The 22,560-nt window shown below is 35.5% G+C and overlaps 1 protein-coding gene across 1 annotated transcript; it reads left to right on the top strand.

Moving 5' to 3' along the window:
* The first annotated feature begins 779 nt into the window (after positions 1-779).
* Positions 780-19,707, top strand: FGL1 (fibrinogen like 1). Its single transcript, XM_068186839.1, has 9 exons — positions 780-940; positions 5,201-5,274; positions 9,959-10,139; positions 12,575-12,734; positions 13,467-13,564; positions 14,507-14,595; positions 15,164-15,351; positions 19,225-19,476; positions 19,538-19,707. Exons 2-8 carry the CDS (start codon positions 5,209-5,211, stop codon positions 19,382-19,384), a joined length of 942 nt encoding a protein of 313 aa, XP_068042940.1. The 5' UTR covers positions 780-940; positions 5,201-5,208; the 3' UTR covers positions 19,385-19,476; positions 19,538-19,707.
* Positions 19,708-22,560: the final 2,853 nt, after the last annotated feature.

Here is a 22,560-nt window from a genome sequence, read left to right as displayed (position 1 = left end):
AGATATTAAAAAGAAATTCTTTACTGTGAGGGTGGTGGAACAGAGAAATTGTAGATGCCCCATCCGTGGGAGTGTTTGAGGCCAGGCTAGATGGGGTTTTGAGCAACCTGGTCCCGTGGAGGGTGTCCCTGCCCACAGCAGAGGGTTTGGAACTAGGTAACCTTTAAGGCCCCTTCCAACCCAGGTCATTCTATGATTATATTGTGGAATGTAAAGCTCATTTTATTGCTATTCAATATTTCCTTAAGACTTTTTTTTTTCCAGCACATTCCTTTAAGCATACTCATTTATTGAACTCTTTGGGAAGAGCCAGCACAGAAGAAGGGCAAACACTAAAAACAGATTGTATTTTAAAACATTCTTTGATGTATTCATCTGGCTTTTAAAAGCTTGTCTAGAAAATGAATTTTTCTGACGAAGTCACTGAGACACTGTGCTTCTCACTGCCTTGAGTAAAAAACACATCAGACTAGTGTTTTTGTTACACCTCTGCCGTGTAACTTCTAGTCTGAGTGATTATTGGCTTCTTTTCTTAAATCCATTGAGTCTGTTACATTCTCTATGTACCTCTGAAGCCTAAGAGACTTACTCTGTGACTATGGAAAGAGCTGGAGTATAAAGCTGAGTATGATACAGAGAGAAATTTCTTGAACCACAACAGTGAAAGGGAATAGATGATCCTTTGGTGGTTTTGGTTTATTTTTGTTTCAGAAATGTTGTGTTAGGCACAGAATTACCGTCATCTCCTTCTTATGTTGCAATTTAGTCTTGATAACTGCAGCTTCTCAGCAGCATTCCAGCCCGGTGACTCACAGCAGATGTAAGCTTCAACTCTGCAGCGTTTAATAGCAAAAACAATCGCGGCTTGGGAAGGGCTCTGGAATTATTTGCATCAGCTTAAGAAGATTTAACATCTTTGAGTTCTGTCCAGAAGTTGAAGGTAAACATTTAGGGTACCTATGAGGGAAGAAGGAAGACATTTGGCTAATTTCTATAGTTATGGTTTAAAAGTAATTTGTTTTTGAAGGCCATATAACTGGTGCAGTATTGATAATGATGTACGAATGTTTTACCAGGATCTAGCTATTTTCCTGCATTTCTAGGTAGTTAATAAAACCACTATTTGAATCTGCAGTTTCTACATTTGTATTACTGTATGAACAAGGCTGCTTTTAGAACCTCAAAGTAAATCAAATCATGAATTATTTTTCAGAGGAGGAAAACAGGGCAGTTTTTGTAACACCACCAAATTTAAACAAAACAAAATCTGTGCATGAGTTTAATAATTTTAATTTTAAGAAAGCAAACAAAAAACTTTCCAGTCATTTTCTATCCTTTTGGAAAATTCTCTCTATTATTGTATTTATTACCAATGCAAGTCTTACTGACAGCGTGCCAACAGAAAGAAACAGGCATCTCTATTCCATCTAGTTTGCTGTCTCTTAAATTCAAAAAGCATAACAATATTCTAAATTTTCAAAATTTTCATAGCACAGAACTTCTTTAATCTCATCAAATCTATTTAGTAATTTGTTATTTAAAGACTTGGAAAAAACATCAGCTTCAGGGGAAATCTGTGTGTGTATCCTTTAAAGAAAGCCTAGGCACAGAGAAGAAAAAAGATGTCTTTCTGGAATTTTGATTCCATAGCTTTGGAAAAAAAATTCTGCCTAACTGTACAATGTATATTCCAGGTGTAATCTTGGAATAGTAAATGAGTAACCCTAGGGATAAAATTTCAAGGTTTCACAAGAGTTGCACTTAAACTTAATTTGTTTAAAACAGAATGTGATTTTTTTTTTCCAGTTAACTGTTAGGGGCTTGTATTTCAACTTGAAAATATAATACCAAGCTTTTTTCACTCTAGCATATGATGTGTGATAATTAATCCACATGTCTACTGTCTGAGATTAAGATTTTCCTGGAAAGGGATATCCCCTCTACAAACTTATGGGTGGTTTTTTTTTTTTTTTTTTTTTGTTAAATCAACACAGGTATCATAAAACAAGTCTTGGAAGTCTCTCAACAGTTGCTAACTCTTTGAGTTCATCTGTGACTGATTAAAATTTGTAATTTTTTGCAGGTTTTTTTAATTAAAGGTTTTATTAAATTGTGTACTGTCAGCAAATAGCTATATAACAAGGGTAATTATTTAAAGGACTGAATAAATTTGTTTAAGAAACTGACTTCCAAAGGAATCTTCCTAGAGCAAGATGTTGAGCTTCCCTTGAACAGAATTTTAGGTTTCCCTATTACTGAATACCATGGATGTGCACCTTCAGAGAACTGTTACTAACACAACCTCTACTGAAACTTTTTTTTAGGAATGTGGGTAACTAAGTAAAGGGTTACCCACATTAATTCCATGTCTGAACCTTTTGATTTAATGTATCAAAGTGCTTTGAACGTGTAAGGGGCTTGACCCTATTTACCACTTTTCTTGTCACTGTAAAGTTAACCACTCAGTGATTCTCAAGTCACTGCGACTGTGAGATAGACAAACTACAGGAGTTTAAGCCTGTTGAGAAACTGACTTAAAGGTGTGAGGTCCAGGACCAGCACTGCTGATTGTCCTCTGACCTGTCTGGGTCTACCTGCTGGGCAGTGACAGAAGCAGAGAAATGCTTTTAAGTCACCCATTTCCTTTCAGAACTTGAGTTTTCATGTCTCTTCCTAGACATTTTACCTTCTCCCTTTCTTTGGAGGACAGCAGCATAAAGATTTTGGTTTCCCTTATCCTACTAGAGGTCCCTCTGTAGTTTTTTTTACCCTGTGTCCTCTCTGTTTCAGTCTTCCCTGTTTCTGACTGGTAGATCTGCTAAAAGGAAGCCTCAGTTTCTCCCTCTTTATAAGCCTTGTGTCTTTCTTTCATAGTGAGATTATATTGTGAGCGGCTGCAGGATCAATACTCCATCTTGAGTTTACTGTCCAGCTTGCTTTCTTAAAAATGAAACTCCAGGATTAAAATATCTTCACCAATTTATTTAAATTGTCAAATTTAGAAACCTACGAGACTATGATTATATTTTACTATGTCTTTTGAGCATGTTTTATTTCAGCACTAAAGCTGACATGCTAAGGTGTCTCGCAAGTGCAGTCCTTATGAAGCTTCCTACAAGAGGAACATTTTATAGAAAGAGGCATCCTTAAATAGAAAGGTGACTTCATCTAAAGATAACAAACTAAACCAACTGCACACACTCTACACTCCTCAGCTATTCATTCTTTTTGTGCAGCTTGCTCATAGCAGCTCATACATGCTGCAAAGGACTTACCAGCCTTGATTGTACTTCATAGTGTTCTATTTTTTTTTTACTAACATAAATTTCTCTGAGCAGTATCCAAGATTTACTTGATAGTCTTTTTTTTTTTTTTTTTTAATAAGAATACTGTTGTAAAGCTGTGCAATCCATTTAAGATTGTTTTTTTTTTTTTTTTTAAGATTGATTGTGGTGTTCAGGCATTCACAGTCAGTGAAGTCATGATAGAACAGTTCAAATATTAGGAATAATGTGAGGGAAGATACTGTGGTTTCATAATTAAAGTAACAGGGATGAAGTAGAGTACATGAAATATGAATCTTCCAGTGAAGAAAATAGTCCCTTCTCTCTTAGAAAACATATTTAATGTATGCAAGGATTCAGGACAGCAGTTAGCAGAGACAGATCATTTGCAGGCTGCCCAGATAGCTAATCTACTCTTTGGTCATTCCTGCCACAGACAGTGTCATCCCAACAGATGGCAACAGCTGCTTTCAAAACAGAAGGGACTGTAATAACTATAACTACTAATGTAACTTTACTAGCCGTAATTTTACAAATCATCTTAAGTATTTTATAGGTAAGTGTTGAAGTCTGAGATTTGTCTGGGCTGTAATTTCTGGTCTTGCATGACGTTTTCAGATATTGGTAAAAATACAGTTGGACTTGTCCAATTTTGCACAAACTTAAAACCATACTTTTCATAAGCACCTTGCTTATCTTTGCACTGTAAAAAGCACAGTCTGCCAAAAAGTTCCACTCATGTTTTATATTTATTCCTGTAGAAACATGAGTGGAAATTTTCATAAAGTTGGTGTTTCAATAAACACATGCTGTTATTGAATCATTAATCTGTATTATAAGTTTTACACTTTGTCTAACCACAAATGCTTTAAACATGTCACCATCCCTGGAAGCATTCAAAAAATGTAGATGTGGTGCTTAGGGACAGGCTTTAGTGGTGGACCTGCCAGTATTAAGTTAATGGTTCAACTTGATGATCATGGAGATCTTTTCCTTAATAACTCTAAGGCAGGAAGAGCAGAGTAGACACATATTCTGGTTTAATTAAGTGTTAGCGTATGCTAAATGGAAATATTCATAGTTAAATGAAAATAATTTCCTCAGTTGATAGCTTGCAGAAGTTTAAGTAAGTAATTAATTCAGAATAGCTTATGTATAATCTTTGTAAATATTTTACTGATTGGAGGCCTGGGTTTCTCCTCTGTGAAAAGCACATGTCTGTCTTACAAAACTATTTTGAAGTTCTATCAGCTAATGTTTGCAAGGCAGTGAGATACAGTGGTGATTGGTTTGGCCTATAAAATAATTTTCATATGAAAAAATGGGGTTTCAATTGCTATGGGTCATACAGTACAAAGTACCCATAGCTATCAGTTCAAAGATGCCATTCTTGTCACCATTAGAATAAAAGCTGATAACTATTTTGGATTTTCCCCCCAAATTACTCTATGACAGTAAAATTACCTTGATCCTCTCCTGGTGCACAAATCTTTTGATCAAGGACAACTAGCCCAATTCAGATTTTAATTACTTGTATTACAGGGATCTTTCTCACAAATTTAAAGGACCAACAAGGAATATTTCCCTGTTTTTCAGCTTGTTTAAAACGTTTTTTTGCTTTTGAAAATAAAATGTGTGCTTTTGAATCTTGGATAGCTGTCCTAAAATACATGGAGAGCTCTAATACGAAGTGGCCTAAAAGGACAAATTCTCATTTTACTGGCTTTTGGAGTTGTATTTTATCAGACTATTTTCGAAATTTGTAATGTATCCTGCATGCACATAATATTTACAATTTGCAAGAAAAGAATTAGAGGTTAAATAGACTCTTTTGAATAAGATTTAAGATGTCAAGTGTAAATTTTAGTTTTAATGTTTAAGTTAACTAGTGTTTCCATTGCTCCTCTACTTCACAGCTTCCAAAATGAAGATTTTGATAATGATTCAATTTGTCCTTGCAGCTAGCTTGATGGATGTCATTGGCAGCTCTGTAAGTTCTAGTAATTAAATTTTTCTATAGAGTTTCTTCTAAATACTGCATACCTTAACCTCCCTAGTGCTCACAATGGACATCCCCTCCATAGTCCTCACAATCTCTACACATGATGGCAGAACTTTTGATGGAAAAGATTAGAATTCATTAAAAATTGAAAGAATGAGGCAATATCTTCAAATGGTGTGTAGTGGGGACAAATGCATAAAGAAACAAATGCATAAATTTACAGTGGAAGATCCATCACTAGGTAATGTCACCAAAGAAAGAAATCCAGTCAGTTTGTGACTGGATCTGACATGAAAGAGGCAACAGTAAGTCTTTCCTAAAACAGGTATCATGGTGCATGGAGGCACATTGTACAGAAGGGACACAAGACGGTTATACTGCCATTCAGGTGTAATGCTAACTCAGAATAACACTTGTAGTTTTGAGCAGCATATTTACAGAAAGGCAAAGCACAGGAACTCCTAAAGCAGTGGCTGCAGCAGTGCTGTTTCTGGGCACTGACACCTGGTATGCAGAATGTTTCTGTCCTTTTCCACCTTGTCCACTTGCCCTATAACTTTTTCTCAAACAAGATCCATAACTTCATATTCTTACTTTTTTCCATGTTACTACATCATAGTACACACTCAGAGACGATGATCAAATCTCCTTCGCTTTAAGCTCCCCAAACCCTCTCCTACACATTCTGTTTCTCCAACAAAAACCCTAATAAAATCACACTTACTCCACAGTTTAAAATACTTCCAGCCTCATCAGCCCCACACTGCATATCATGGCTGTCATTACTAGTTTTGTATCTAGGTCCTAAATAGGAGAGACCTAAAGGGATTGAATTCTTGATTCATAATTGCCTAGGTTGAAGTAGTTGCTGAATTTACAGCTAGTGTTTGTGGCTTACATTACCTTATGGAAAACTTTTGTTCAGATAAGTAGTTACAGAGGCAGAATGGGAAACACCTGACTCTCTAATGACTTCTGCTCAGTGGAGAAAAATATTACTATTTTCTGCAGAGGCCTACTGAGAAAAGAGGCATCACAGTTAAATGCATTTACTTATTTTTTAATTATTATTTTTCATTGAGAATATTTTGGACTTAGCTGACCTGAGTAAGAAATGGTAATATTCAGAATTTCATCTCAAAGTTTTCACCTTTTAATCTAATTAAAACACTAATCTTAATATAGAGTTATTTTGGAGCTAATTTATTTTCTACAAAGTATAGGAAATAACACCACAGGTAAAAGCCTTGTATTTTTATAGTTTTCATGAAGTATTCTGAGTCCAGTTTGTAGCAATAATTTTAATGGACGGTCACTGGCTGCTAAATAATTCACACAAAAATGAAAGTGAATGCACATTAATTGCAGCAGCTGGTTAAATGTAGGATTTTGTGCCCAAGAGCAGAGCTGTCAGCAGTTGTTAGATAATTGCTTCTCAATGTGTAGTGCAAACAGTTGCTTCACTGAAACAGAACAGGTTGTGTTCAGTCTGGTTTCAGTCAGTGGGTACCACTGTCCACTAGAGATAGACACAGTAAAATCCACATTTTGTTGAATATTTCAACATTGTAATGGTTTAACTTTGGTCCATATCTAACAAAGGGAATAGCAATATGTTAGAACCCTAATTTACATTTTGCTTCTTTATTACTCCAGCTGTGCACTGGTTTAACTTCAATGTTTTTAAAGGATTATCCTGTGAAAAATGTGTAGCAGCACATTGAAAGAACAGTCTGGTAAACTGAAGATCTAAAAGCCGCATTGATCCAATTGAAGTTACAGTTACCTTGTGATTGTCTCATGGAAAAAATAGACATGGAATTCCAAATATGAGAACTGTGGTTTTGCTGTTCAGCAGCAAAAGTCTAATGGGATTTGTCTGGAGTTGACAGAGAGAGACATCAATGAGAAGGCTGAAGTCAGGGAGAGAAGAGAAAGTCTCAGATACCAGTACTTTTCATATGTAGGTTACTTTCAAAACTGTTTCTGCTCAAGCATTTTTTTTTCTTATGCTGTAATTATTCAGTATGGCTAGTCATGTCTTGATTGTCACTTCTAATTTACTGTCACTTCCTAAGCATTAAGAGCTTAAAACCTTTTAAGTAAGGAAATTGTTATGTGTAGTGTAGATATATCACTGTTCACCCCATCATGAGTGTATTGTCTGTAAAGCAGATGAGAATCAGCTCATAATTAGTTTTTCATTTTTATGAATTAATTAATAAATTTTAAGTACACAATAGCAAAAGATGGCTTTTAAATGCAAGTTTAAGAATAATATTTAGAGACACAGCCTGTTGCAGACTTGTGTTTAATTTGGTTCAAAGGAAAGGACCTTTTATTATGGTATATGAAGTAGTGTCATACTGAATTTAGATACCAAGTTTTTCTATGGTAAGGTAATATTTTTTCAGAAGTTCTATACTTGTACTATATAATTTAATCACAGCAGGAGTATGGCTTTTAGCAGTATGAAAGGGGAACTGATAGAGGCATTTCTTTCACCTGAAAGAAACACATGTAGCTGCCTGCACCTGCCTCTACTCGAATGCCCTGTCCCTTGCTCTTTCCAGAATGGAAGGTAGCTCTCTGTGGCTCACATCCTGCCACGTGTCACAGAGGTTACCCACCTGAAGCCTTGTCTATGAAATTGTAAGGGCCTGGCAATGGGGGCCACCATTTCCAGGTCTCTCCTATTGCATGTTGCTATGTTCTCCAAGGTTGTGAGGACTGAGTTAAGACTGATACAGGCTAACCTTCTCAGTAAAACTGGTAACTGTGGCATGGTGGCTTCTTTGTAACTCTTGACTTAGTATGATTAGAATAAATGTTTGGTCTGACTGGGAACATGGGATTTTTTGGACAGCTTTTCTTTTATAGTTAGCATTAGCTCATCAGGGTGAGCCTGGAAATATTTTTTAAATACTTTTAAAATTTATTCACTCTTTCTCAATCCACCTGTGCATCTCCCTCTCTCTCTCTCTCTCTCTCTCTCTCTCTAAAGCTCTGCAGTCCTCTATAATTTTCTGTATTCACACAAGACTAGACTGACAATTTGCAGACGCCTGTCAAGGAAGCCTCTTCTGAATCTCTTATTGAATTCATTCCCACTGAATAGAAAATTCAGCCCGTTTGCCAAACCTTTCCCTCTCGAACAGGTCGCTGACAAATTGTCTAGTTATGCCACATAGGTGTATGTATATTTTTTCCCATTCTTTTATTTCACCGTGTGTTTTAGATTGCAGTTAAGTATGAATTAAAGCAAGTCTCTGACACACTTCAGTAATACTTAAGGCAGAAAAGTCTGTCTTCAAGATTGTTCTGCACAGTCTTATGATCAAAATTTTCAGTGTAATGAAATATTGCAGAGAAATGGAACCATTTGCTGGAAGTGTTCAAGGACAACGGATGAAGCCTGAGCTTGATGCAAATGAAGTATGCAGACACCACTGAGGTGTACCTCCCTAGGCACAGCAGTATGCTATTGCAGACATTTCTATAGTTTAGTGTGATAGGGCAATGTTCTGAGATATCCGTTCTTCCATATCAATGGCAAATATTGGAAGTCTACATGTAAATAATGTTTCCTATGTAGAAGGTAGCACCAATTTAGAACTATAGCAAATTTGATCGTACCTGTCAGATTTCCAGAAAGTCACCCTTTGATTTTGCCTTTACAGTGCTAGTTATGCTCTTTTACAAGCTACTAAACTCTGCTTATATAAAATTTCAGTGTTATTGATGCAAAACCTGCGTCACGTTTCCAAAGGCTTTTCTCCCTCACACTGAAATCAATTTTACTTAATATATATTTTAAACCATACAGACTGTTTTAATTTAAGTTCTCCAGATCAGGTTCTGTTCACTTTGGCTATTTTACCATAGTCTTTAATCTAAAAACAATTATTCATTGCTCAGCGTGCATTCAGCATGTCAGAATTTGGAACACCTATTCTTGAGGGTCAAGTGAGTGCTAGGTAACACTGAATCGGAATTACATTTCTCACTCACTCTGCATGGACAAAATTAAGTACAAAAGTCGCAGCACAACATTGACTTGAACTTTTGTTTTAACTTTTATTTTTCGTGTATATTCAGGGCTTCTTAGAGACTATTTTAGCATGCCAAAAATGAGCTTAAACTTTAACAATATGTAGGCAATGTTAGGATTCTTATCATGAGAAGTGTGTAACTTAAAAGCATTCAAAAATGCAGTATGACGTTGAAAACATATCCATGTGGATTGCATTTCTTTGAATCTCTTTAGAACCTTCACAATGTTAGTAGCAGGCTTCTCTGGATAGAAAAATCTCTGTGCATGGAAGATGATAGAAATAGGGCCTCCTTATGATAGGGCCTGTATTATAGTGTTTTTCTCCAAAGTCCTCGCTGCATGTTTGCAGTTAGAGCTGGTAGCACTAAAGAGAAGGTCTCTTTGCAAAGCATTCATAATATGTATGTTTTATATATTACATGCAGTAACTTAGGAAATAGTTTTAAACAAAGCAGCAACAGAGATGGAAGTCAACATAGTGTCTGTGGGATATTGTGACCAAAATATTTTATTCAAGTTTGATTTTATTTATGGCTTGATTGGTTGGCTCTTCGTGTCACATGTTAAATATCACATAAAATTTGTTGATTTTACAATCAGATATGTTTTCCTCTCTAGGATTTACAGAAATGTTTTCAAGAGCAGATACGACTTCAGGGCCAGGTGAGGCTTCTGGAACATCGTGTGAAACAGCAGCAGTTAAAAATTATACAGCTCTTAGAGAAGAAAGAGATTCAGTACAGAGACAGAGAGGATGAAAACAGTGTCATTGACTTGGGAGGAAAAAGACAGTATTCAGGTTAGAAATGAATCTATTCTTTTCATTTCCAGTCATTGTAATGATACCCAGAAGCTTTAGTACAATTGGGCCTATTGAGTTATTGTTTTAAAAACTCATTGTAGAATGTTTGTTTAAAACACAGTGCTCAGCTTTTACCTGGACCTGTTGTGCAGGGAAAAATTGCTAATGTCAGATGGTAGAAATCAAATCAGGATTTAAGAAGTTTACTGATTTATTAGTAGTGCATCATTTAAAAACAATCAGTGGACAATAAATGAAGTATAAGTATCAGCAATACAATAGACATTTACAAAATGGTAATCAGGAGTTACAGATTTCTAAACACCATTCTTTGACTAATGTCTGAAGTTCTAACAATTTCAAAAACAACTAACAGGGTTAGTTCACATTCATACATTCAAATGGTTGCCTGGGTTACAAGCAACTGACTTTGTTCCAATCTGTAAAGTCCCTGAGACATCCAGATTTACACACATAAGCCTGGCATAATGGCATCTGCATCTCACTTTAATAACATTTTCACTGAGTTGGATTCAGCTCAGGACATCACAGCTCTTAAAATCCTAGTTTAAAGTTGTTTTTCTAAATTCACCAGCACTCTGGTGGTGATCCACTCCTTCTACAGTGGAAGGCTTATAATAAATACAGTGGAAGTTGAGAATAAAACATCATCCAAACTCTTGATATAATAAAACACCATCCAAAAACAATAGTTGGATTGAAAATACAATTTAGGAGACTGACTTCTAGATGGTGTTTGTTTCTGGCTGTCCAGTGCTAGAAAGTCTTAACTACTATTATTTTTAATAGCCTTGTTTGAATATGCTTGTAGTGCTTATGCTGCTGGAAGAAATAACAATATATATGTATAACATTTGATCCCAAGGCATCAAATATAATAAAACACCATTAAAATGAAATTAAAAGCAGTTGTAAATCTGACTTAAAAATTTTAGCTGTGCATTTATGTACTCAGCATCCTGGAACACTTTATTTTTTTTATTAGGGCTGACTCATTTGTTACTGGAAAAGATTATTAAAGCCACATTTCTCTGAAAGGTATTTGCCTTTCTTAGCATAAACTTCAATTTATTCTTTTACAATGTTATTATAAAAAACAGATCTAACTTGTTCCTGTTTCTGCTTTTTTTTTTCCCCATTATTTTTTCACTTTCTTTACAGCTTGGAAAATGCTTTTCCCTGTTCATACTGCATTATTTTCTCAAACTGCTGTAGCATTTTAATATCAACAGATCTGGATAATTTGAGTTAGATAGTGCGGGGGAAACTCCACACTATATACAGCTGCTAAAAATTAAGATCTGCTTGTGTTTTGCTGACCTACTAAGAAATTAATGGACAAGAAAAGCTACTTCCTCTAAGCCAATCACACATTCTCTATAAAGACAGCTGTTATTTAAATAATGTTTTCTATTGGAGTTTATTCAAATTCTGGCACAGCTATTTGTGTTCAGTATAAAGTGTTTATTTTCTATGTCTAATCTTCACTGATACTTTCACTGAAAAAAAATGTAATAGTTCATAAAGTTCCAACCAGACCTGGAAGTTCAGCCAATTCAGAGAATTCCTTAAAGTTAATCAGCTCTACCTTAGCCAGGAAAAACAGAAATGCTAAAAATTATATATCTTTTCTGTATGACTGCCTGATGATAGATTACATATAAACAAAGAACTCCTTTCATTTCTTAATTCCTAGAGGAAAGTATGTAAGATTATACAATTACATTGCTCTGAATTTTTCAGAGCTCCATGAGCTCTGACTTTTGTTGTTGTTGTAAATTATATTCATCAACAGCAATGTAGACCAGATTGTGAATGGTACCAAGCCAAAGTGGTATCATTTTACACATACACTGCACTTTTTGGGCATAGTCTTCTGTATATTTTTGCACCTATTTGGTAGAAGGGACAGGAGAATCAGGCCGTGCAATTGTTTCTGTTTTTAACACTGGAGATTCCATACTTTTGTTTCTGGCACTTCTGCAAACTTTCTGGACATAGAAATACATGTTTGTTTTTAAAGGTTACTGCATATTACATGTAATTTTAAGGTTGTAACAAGATTCTAATATGGATGATACCACTGTAAATTAAAAGTGACACCACTTAAAACAGAGGAATTATTTTGCTAGTCAAGTAGAAACAAAAATTATAATATTTCATGGTGTGAAGATATTATTTCAAAGATATATCAAAATAATTACAGCCCAGCAAAGCTTTAAAGCAACACAACTACAAAAAAATACCCAAAAGTCAAATAAATGTGTTTGCAGAGACATTTCATTTTATTAGTGTGGTTCATATGTGACTTCTACATAACATGACTTGATTACTGTTACTGACTTGATTTCTGATTTTGCCAGTAAGTACAGGACTAAAAATGTTGCATCCGATTAATGTTGTGTGAACAGATTGTGCAGAAATCTACAATGAAGGCCATAAGCAAAATGGATTTTATAAAATAAAACCAAGCCAGAGTCCTAGAGAATTCTTTGCGTTCTGTGACATGTCTGAAGGAGGTGGCTGGACTGTGTTTCAGAGACGTTCTGATGGCAGCCAGAATTTTGATAGGTAGGTACTAGATTTGGTAATTAAAACTGGAAACAAAGTGAAGAAACATTAAACCAGATGGAGCTAAATTAAATCTGAACTTTAATAGTATATGAGTAAGTTGTTATCCCAGATAAAAGGGAGGGATGGTTATTCTGTGGGACAGCCTCCAGATGAGATACCACTTCTGGTTCTAGCTGTCTTCCGTGAGACATCCGCTCTAATCTTTTTCTGACGACTTGTGCATTTGACACAAGGACACTTCAATGTCAAATGCGTTTACAACAGGAGCAATGCGCTGGAGCAATGACTCTTAATGATAAAGAAGGGACTAGATTGTTTTCTGCAATTAGTAAAAATCCAAAAAAAAGAAAAATGTAAGCGATCTGAGGGCCCTTGGAGTAAAAATGTTCTTCACAAATGTGTCTAGTGCGAGGATGAGAAATTAAGTACCTAAGCTGAAACAAGAGAGTTTCAGACTGGATATAAGGAGAAACTTTTTCACCATGAAAAGAGTCAGCAGGTACCCCAAAGAGAATGTGCAGTCTCCATCCTTGAAAGTTTTCAAGATCTGAACGGACAAGCCCTGAACAACCTGGTCTGATCTCATGGCTGATTCTGCCTTAAGACTGACACTGGACTAGCTTCCTGAGGTTTCTTCCAGTTTTAGTTATTCTGTGATCTAAAATTGTGTTATAAAACAGCCAAACAAACTTTCTTTTTTGAGAAATTAGTAATTTATACCCATTTCAGACTCTGGGCTGACTATGAAGAAGGCTTTGGAAATTTTGTTTTGAAAAATGGTGAATTTTGGCTTGGAAACAAAAATCTTCATTATTTGACTAATCAAGGTAAGATTTGTATTTTAACAATAGTCTCATTGTTTCTGTTTGCTCTTTCCAGGCCGTTTTTTTTGTTTCCTCTTTATGTTATCAAAAATCTTGAGTTCTGTTGTTAGTCTGCATGGACTTCTCTAAGTTTCAGAAAAAAACACATTTGAATATATGTTTTCTAACAAAAGGTTCAAAACTATTCTTAGGCCACTGGCATACTGAGAGCCCCTGTGAAACAGGGAGCAGGAGACAGGAGTCTACCTTAAAAGAATTGTCTCTGTCCATTTTCCATCAGCATCACTAACAGTCCATAGACAGGCATATACTGTACCAAGACACTTATTCAGGGCTTTTTAGCTGGGTGGGCTATTACATGGAAGTAGTTCTAGTCCAGTCCTGTTATTAGGGCAGTAGTAGAAAGTTATTTCCATCTTTCTAATAGACACTCAATGTAAGCTAACTTCTGCTCTCTTGTAGAATGCTGCAAATACAAAACTTACCCACTGGCTTAGCTATCTAAATCATATGGAAATCAGGGCCATCAGGATGTGATCCTAGTATATTTTTTTTTTTTCAGAGTATAAAAATCTAATTTTCATAGGTGAACATTTATTGATCAATTTTCACTATGCTTTCATTACCACCTCAAATATTGTACTAAAATGTAAAACCTGTAAGGCCATCTTTTTTTAAAATTTTTTTCCTACATTTGAAAATTTTTATTAGAATAATTATAAAATTTTCTAAGCTGAATAGAATTCACTCAGGTGAATAAAGGCAAAGAATAGCAAGATATGCTTTAGTATGCATAAAGAAAGAAGATAAAACCCCATAAAATATGCTGAGGTGATAGAGAGTCATAATAAAAACATTTTCATTTAATCTTCTACTGAAGTGCCCAGTTCTGAGAAGCAGTGAGATAGGCTAGTTTAACTAAAATAATTTGGTTTTTTTTTTAAGGGAATTATACGTTAAGAATTGATCTAACTGATTTTGAAGGAGAACGACGTTTTGCACAGTATGCAGGATTCAGAGTTGCAGGAGAAGAGGTAATAAAATATTAAATGACTAAAGGTTTTAATGAAAATGTGGATTCTGTAGACAAACAATAAACATACAGGTTCCCTAATTTCCATAAAGATTTGTGTAGAACCTTAATACCATATTTTGTTTCTTACACATGCTTAAAATTTTCAATAATTTCACCTAATAAAAGTGGTTTACTCTGATACATTAATTTCACACTTTCTGTAAGAGATATGAATCATTTGGTTTCGCAGACATGGATAAAAGCAGCTTTTATATGTTTGTTGATATTACCAACAATAATGGTAGAAGATATTCTGATTTGCTAATGTATACTGCAAACTAGCCCTAATGTTGTTTTTATTGTCATCGATACATGTAGTTAATGACAAATTTTGTCCCTGTTGAGCATCTCTACAGCCTTTCAGTATTAAGTACATCATGTTTAAGTGGCAGGACATTTCTTATCATAAAAATAGCAGCAAACGGAACAGGCTAGGTTCTTCTTTGTGGTTTCACTCTCTGACATGCTAAGGGCTAAAGACATACAGGAATTTAATTTTCTTTTTCTTTCTTCACGTTTTTTATTAGCATTCTTATGAGATGAATTGTGGTGAATACTCTGGTACAGCTGGTGATTCCCTTACTGGTGGATTTCATCCTGAAGTAAAATGGTGGGCTGATCATCGAGGAATGAAATTCAGTACTAGAGACAGGGATAATGACAACTATGAAGGGAACTGTGCTGAAGAGGAAAAGGCTGGCTGGTGGTTTAACAGGTATTTTGATTTCATATGGGTACTGTCAACTATTCTGCTCCATGTGTATTCATAAAATAATAACATATGGTAGAAGACAGATTGGCATTGTTATTTTTATTTGCAGTGTGCCCTTGTCCCCTAGCAGAGATCTCAGTGCTGGTAAGACTGAGGCTCACCTTAGAAGGGACAGCACCTACTGTGCAGCTCAGGCTGGTCTGGGATGATGGCATTTACCACAGGTCATCTTTGTAACCACGCAGTGAGGAGGAGATAATTCTGTCCCTCTGAGGTAACTAGTTTTTACACAAGTAGGTCATCTAGAGTTTGCAGATACATCCCTGCTGTACTTCACTCTCACATTTCTCTTGTGTTGCACTAGACCAGATGTGGCAGCACTGCAAATATCTGACAAGCTAAACTAGTGCCAGGTTATCAAGATTCATTTTTTTCACCTCACTTCACAGTATCTCACTCTTGTTATTTCCAAATGGAGATGGTAATGTGTCCACTCAGTTTCTGTCAGTGTGCATGTCTGAACTGAGTGAAAGATTTTTTAAAATAGGAATCAGTAAGAGAATTTAAAAATTCTACTAACATGCAATATACTAACTCAAAAAGAAAGGATAAAAATGGTAGCCTTAGCCTGTACAGATCACCTATGTTATTTTCTGTAATTAATTAAATAAATATAGCCATGAAGAGAAACTCTGCTATCTAGCTGTGTAATAGAGAGGTTGAAAATACAGCTCAGGGAGGCACACTACTCTCTCACTGTGATCTCAGTTCACTTGGCAAGAGGTGCCAGGCTGGATCAACTCCATTGTTTCTGTTGTGTCATCCTTTGTTTCTCTTTTTAACTCCTCATTTGCCAAATTCTGTTTTCGTAAGTAGTCTGTGACCACCTTAACTGATATGATGTAGCTATTAACTCAATTTTTCACAATTTACTACTTATTTTAATACACTTTAATATATTTGCATGGATAGCCAGTCAGCAAAATGTTTGAGATTTGGAAAAAGTCACATGTAAACAGTGGTTTTTTACATTTCTCAGGAAAGCTAAGATCTAAAAGGGAAAGGCAACTATGTTGGAGCTTCTTTTCCCATTAAATTAGAGCTTTTGTAAATTTCAAGGAGTATCTGGACCTCAAATCACATAAAACTGATATCATGACATGGATTTCATTAAGACTGAATTAACAATCACTTTTAGACCACTGAATACATTTTTTTTTGCCTTTTAAAAACATTTTTTTTTAATATTGGATTGATCTGCACAAAAGAATGACCACTTTGCAAAAGTAGCTGCGCAGCAGAACTTGACAGTTATTTATACCTTGTAGTTGGTGCTACATAACTTCTAAAGATAGCTAACTCCTACTAGGCTATACTTCTTATTATGGTTGTGTAGCTCAATCTCTTAAAGTGACAGTCTAGCTTGATAATGAAATTTAGTTACTAATAGTGTCATTTCACTGTTTTGTTATTGAATTTTTAATGTTAAGCCTAACATAAAACTGAGCATTGCAAAATACTAGAAAACGTCAGTATCATTAAGTCCTACTAAAAAGGACAGTACTGGCAGAGAAAGGAAAGCACTCAGAAACACATATTTGTCATGCACAGATTAGCAAATATAGAAGGAATTAGTGCTCTTGGCTGGTTTGCATAAGAGCTCCCAGCTATGAAGGAACTGTTTATAGCCAGCTCTATGCTATCAGGACTAATGAAATACAGAAAAGCCCAGATAACACGAAAACCAAGGGATGTGACACAAGTGAGGCCACATGGAAGTAGCTCAAAGCTAGTTTAAAGCCACCAGTCTCGCTCCAGCTCAGCATTTATTGTCCTGGACTTCTGCAGAAAAATGGCCCCTTTTGTAAGAAAAGCTCTAGCAGAGATTTTTATCTTGAAGGCAAGGCCACAGAGCTGGGTTCACTCTGGTACTACCTGCAGGTCATAAGCTTTTCAGTACCCAGGGCATTTCAAAGCTCATAAGTAGTTCATAAGTAGTGAGATAAAGTTCATAAAGGTTCTTAAGTAGTGAGAGTGAACAATTCCAGTTGGACATCAGCTTATTCTCTCCCAGCACTCCCATTTTGTTATGCCATGTATGGATGGTAAGAGGGATCTGTTGCCCCAAGGCAACAACCTGGGGCCAGATATCACTAACTCAAGCTTCCTGCCTTACCAATCATCCCAGAGACTCCGTAACTACATTCATGTAGGGTCAGTGGAGTCAATAAATCCAGACAGAATTCAAAGGCTTCTTCAGGGAACCAACTCCTATCTCTCGATATCTGTCATACAGTTAATGCGTTAAGTCAGATAAAATATCCATGGACAGTTGAGAGTTGGCTGTACTTTTGAAACTATTGCAGTGTACTTTTTAACTTTTTATTAGCCTATTGAAAAGATAGGAGGAACACAGGCTAACTGTAATGCACTTATTGACTTGTGAATAATGAAAGTTTTTTCACAATATCTTATCAGATGCCAGTTGTTAACTTAGTATGTACAGTTACTTCAGACAGCATCTAGTTGGATACTGAATACTCTAATTTTCACTATTCGTGCTTCCCAGCACTAATTAAGACTTTTTACTGGCTCATATTGCTGTTGGCAAAATTATGGTGTGCCTTCTTATGATTCTTTTAATGAAATCTGTGTTTTGATTCAAAGTAGGCAGAGTGCCTGCTCATTGCAGAATTTGTATGATTAGAAAGATTATGTCAGCTCCGATAAAAGTTTGTCATTCTCAAAAACAAATTCACTTTTGATGTCCACATTTATAAGCTTTCAATTAACACATGATCAAAATTGACTTTAAAATTGTAAGCAATAAATAAGGATATATAGATGACAATTTTCCTATGGAGTTTTTCTCATAGTTTTTATCTCAGTTCTCAAAAACTTTGTAAATTAAGTATAAGCAAAGCCAAAAAGACTAAGATTGCCAGTAACAAAACTCATAAGGTTTATTTGGAATATTTTCTGTGTGCATGTTTTCTGAAGTCTGCTTTTGGAATCCATCATGGTGTTCCACAGCTAGATATTAACAGCACTTATAATGAAATACTGAATTGGCAGATAAACCAAGCTGATTCATCACAACGTGCTTCAAAAGGAACAGCCAGTTTGCTCTCCACATAAAGATCTAAGCTTGTTTCTCATAGAAACCAGGCAAGTATCAAGGTTGTGCTGGTTCCTTTTCAAGCCTTTTGGGTTTTGCTAGGGTTTTTTGTTTTGTTTCAACCACTGTATTTAATAAACTATAACTGCATTTGTGCCTGAGTCTGTTAAGAAACAACAAAACCCCCTCAACATTGTGTAGTCAAATAAAATGCCAGCTCCAGTGATCCACTGAATTGGTACATACATGTAATTAGCTGTCAGAATTCATCTTTGTAAATAGAAGCCCACAGGTGGGTAGGCAAACTGATGGTGGTATTCAGGTTTTGTCATACAAAATACCATGTGGTGTAACTGGAAAACTTAAGGGGGGCTACTCTGGAACAACAGAAAAACACAACAGTATTTCTTTCCCAGAGTGTGATGTATGCCCTGCTTTCTTCCATCCTGAACGACGCTGGAAAAATTTCCCAATGAAATAAATCAGCAGGAAAAGCTCCAAGAGCTAGTAATGACAGAAAACATGGAAAGAAAAAGCAGCACTTTTGATTAAAAGAAGCAAAAAACATTTGCAGTTCTCCCCTAATTAAAGCACTATTGTTTATGCACACAGAATCCACAAATGCAAATTTATGCAGTTGTCAAACTAGGCTGGCATCAACATGGCAAAAATTGTTGACTTGCAGAGAAATAAATAACAAATGTGTGGAACTTTTCAGCAGGAGGCCTTATTGCTGTTTCCCTTTACTTTCCCACCAGGTGTCACTCTGCCAACCTGAATGGTTTGTACTACAGAGGTCCCTACACTGCCAAGACAGACAACGGGATTGTTTGGTACACCTGGCACGGGTGGTGGTATTCCCTAAAATCTGTTGTCATGAAGGTCAGACCTGCAGACTTTGAATGTAATATTGTTTAAATATTCTATTAACATGATTCACCCGATTAATCTTTTAGGAAATTCATTCCAAATTAAAACGGGCAGATTTTTACTTCTCAATCTATGCATATCTTTTAGGAAATTCATTCCAAATTAAAACGGGCAGATTTTTACTTCTCAATCTATGCATATATAAATTTAGAATAATTCCTCTGCAACCAGTAGTTTTATGAGATGTAAGAAAGAAGATAAGCTAGCCTATGAACCTTTAGATACAAATATTAATGCTAATGGATCCAGGTATTTTTTAAAAAAGGCAAGTGTTCACCTACTAATAAAGACATCTTCATTCAGATGGTGAATTTTTTGGCTTTCAAGTAACTCCAAATCCTTTCACCTTTAAAACCTACAGTATTGTTACTGTGCTGTCTCAAAAACAAAAATTAATTGTACTTACACAATTAAAAAGCCCTACTCAAATAGAAGCATAATATTTACTCAGTGGATGGAACATACCTGCTTTGGAAAGGTTCAAGACTTTAGAAATAAGTTTCCTGTAAATTCCTCGGATGTAATGGTTGCATGTGTTGTGTACATAGTATACATAAAAGGTTTAAAGAATGAGGCAGGGAACTGAAGAAAGAGAAGGAATGCTACCAGGGTACAATCAATTCAATCCAGCACAGAGAAGTGGATTGTCTGTTGTTTGCTGAGGCATTCCTAGGGCTGGTCACAACATTTCAATAATTTTCAAATGTTTCAAAACGTTTGTAGATGGTCAGTAATTATGCTTTTCTCCTTCTTCGTAACCGTAATGCGTTTTCTTTTTCTTTTTCGGATTTACAACTCTCTAATTTAGAATTTCCTCTTCAGTCACTTCCTCTCCTCTCCCTATATACTTATCTAAGCTCTCTGGGCTTTTCTCCGTCTCAAGTTGCATATCCATATTTTTCTTGTACAAGAATAATGGTAAGAGAGACTTTGCCTACCCCTGGATTTTGTGCCTGGCACTACAATAGACTCTAATAGCCAGGAATAACAAGAGTTGCTGATTAGTGCTTGCTGCCATGGAGAAGATAGGAAAACTCTCTAGAAAGCTATCCAATGAAATGTAGTCCATTTCTGCTGGGCAGATGCAAATGAAGACCTCAAAGAAAATATGGAAATATGGACCTACGCTTGCTTTCCTAAAATAATTTTGCTTTTGTGGTTGAACTGCCACTCTCTCTCCCCCTGTCCAAATACAGTTTTGAACATGGCAGCCACTTTCAATCTGGCTTAAAATAATTGAAACTAAGTTTTGGTAAAGGTCAGTTTATAACTACATTGCTATGAATACAGGACAGCTGAATTGTAACTCTCTGCATAGCAATTTTTCCTTCCATTTTCATCCTCCTGAAATAAAAGTTTGTAAAGAATCCTTGAGAGAATTGCATGGAATAAGGGAGGGAGGATGTTTGTAACAACTGAGGGGAAGAAAGAGAGTTCTTATGAAATAATCTCACTCAATAAGATAAATCATGCCACACCTAAGCAAAAAAAAAAAACAAAACAAGCAAACAAAAAAATGTGGAGAAAAAAAAACAGGGTTCAGGCAGCAAAAATCATGTTATAATCTAAAAATGTGCCAATGAAAATCTGCAGTAGAGGTTTTAAGGTCTCTTTTTTGTGGTAATAGCAGATATTCTAGATAATCCAGTCTTTTTCTTGATGTATCAACTGACACTGTGCTGGAGATTTCTAGCCTTCAGCACATCCCTGTACCCGTGCATGAGAGGACCAATGAACAGTTATTCAACTGCTTCTTTTGAATTTTGTTTAATTAGTTGCACCAAATTACATTCAGTGTCTGAGAGGAAGGCACATCATGTGTGTGTGTGTAAGGGGGTAAGGGGGAGGGAGGGAAGTAGAGAGAGGGAGAGATAGTAAGAGAAATTCAACATTGAAACAGAAAATCTGATAAAGTATTTTAATTCAATTTTATTACATAACTTAAATTGGGTTCCTATGTAACTGTGCATATGTCTGTAGATATGGGTTATTAATAAGGTGATGGAAGTTTTGGAGTAGTTGAAAAATTTTGTAAGTACAGTATTTCCCACAATGATTTTCAAATTATTTTTCCACTCTAAGAGGAGAAAGCTTTAATTATTTGGAAAAAAAACCCAACAGAATGCCATTATGTAGAAATTGTAAAAACATCTTTAGTTTTTCATAGGAAAATGGAAAGATTAACTCATGAATTTGGAGAGTATCAAGGCAGATCATATTCCACCAAAATAAATGACAAGGAGGATTTATGCATAGGAAAGATGGATTTTTAGTACAAAAAAAAAAAGACTTTCAAAATGTACAGATTATGCTCATAAAATCTATGGTTTTTTTTAATATACTGCAGCATAAATCCATCCTCTTTATTTATAAGAAACCAAATGAAATCTTTTGGCTGAGTTAGGGTGCTTTTGACATATTCTAGTATAAAATTTGACTCCTTTTCTATACTGTAAATCGTAAAATGAAGAATCAAATCTGTCTTTGCACATTTTCTAATGCACTTACATGTTTATTTGGACTGAATGCTCTTCAGAACGAGGAAGCATCTAGCATATTGTCAGCAATATGCAAATACTGTATTTAATTTCCACCACTTTTCCAAGGCCTTTCTTTGTGCAATAAATCTTTCTGGCCACATGAAAGCATGTGAAAGTGTTGTAATTCAAAATGGTCATATAATTGTTCTTAAATAAACAAACCATTTATTTTCAGAAGGGAAGTTTTAATAGCTTCCAGGCAAGACACAACGTTGGAAGAGAATTCTTTCCTCTGTTAGGCTTGCCTGTTCACATGAATTTATTTACTCAACAGGTACAAACATGTTCAAAATAGTCTTTACTATTACAAGATAGCAGAACACAGGCCAGTTTATTTGTTCTGGTGTTAGACAGAACATTGTTCCCAAACAGCCGAAAATGAATAAATACTATTTCATAGAAATCATATAACTCAAAAGAAGAAGAATAAGAATTGAGGAAATAACAATGAAAATGTTTTGTCAGTCATATTAATAAAGAACATAATGATATGTGGAGCAATGTGGAATCAAAAATATATCTTTTTTTAATATCTGTTCAAGGGAAACACTCTTGTATTTTATTTCTGTGTCTGTGTTCTTCCATTTGCTCAACATATTGGAGAGTAAAAGAATGGAAACCACA

The sequence above is a fragment of the Anomalospiza imberbis genome, chromosome 4 (assembly GCF_031753505.1).
Source record: "Anomalospiza imberbis isolate Cuckoo-Finch-1a 21T00152 chromosome 4, ASM3175350v1, whole genome shotgun sequence".
Lineage (NCBI taxonomy): Eukaryota > Metazoa > Chordata > Aves > Passeriformes > Viduidae > Anomalospiza > Anomalospiza imberbis.
Note: the sequence above shows the minus strand (reverse complement) of the source record. Positions and strands in the feature narration are given on the sequence as shown.

Coding starts and splice junctions, on each gene's coding strand:
- FGL1 (XM_068186839.1), top strand. CDS start 5,209: ATGAAGATTTTGATAATGATTCAATTTGTCCTTGCAGCTAGCTTGATG. Junction 10,140..12,574: donor AGGAAAAAGACAGTATTCAG/GTTAGAAATGAA, acceptor TTGTGTGAACAG/ATTGTGCAGAAATCTACAAT. Junction 12,735..13,466: donor GGCAGCCAGAATTTTGATAG/GTAGGTACTAGA, acceptor TACCCATTTCAG/ACTCTGGGCTGACTATGAAG.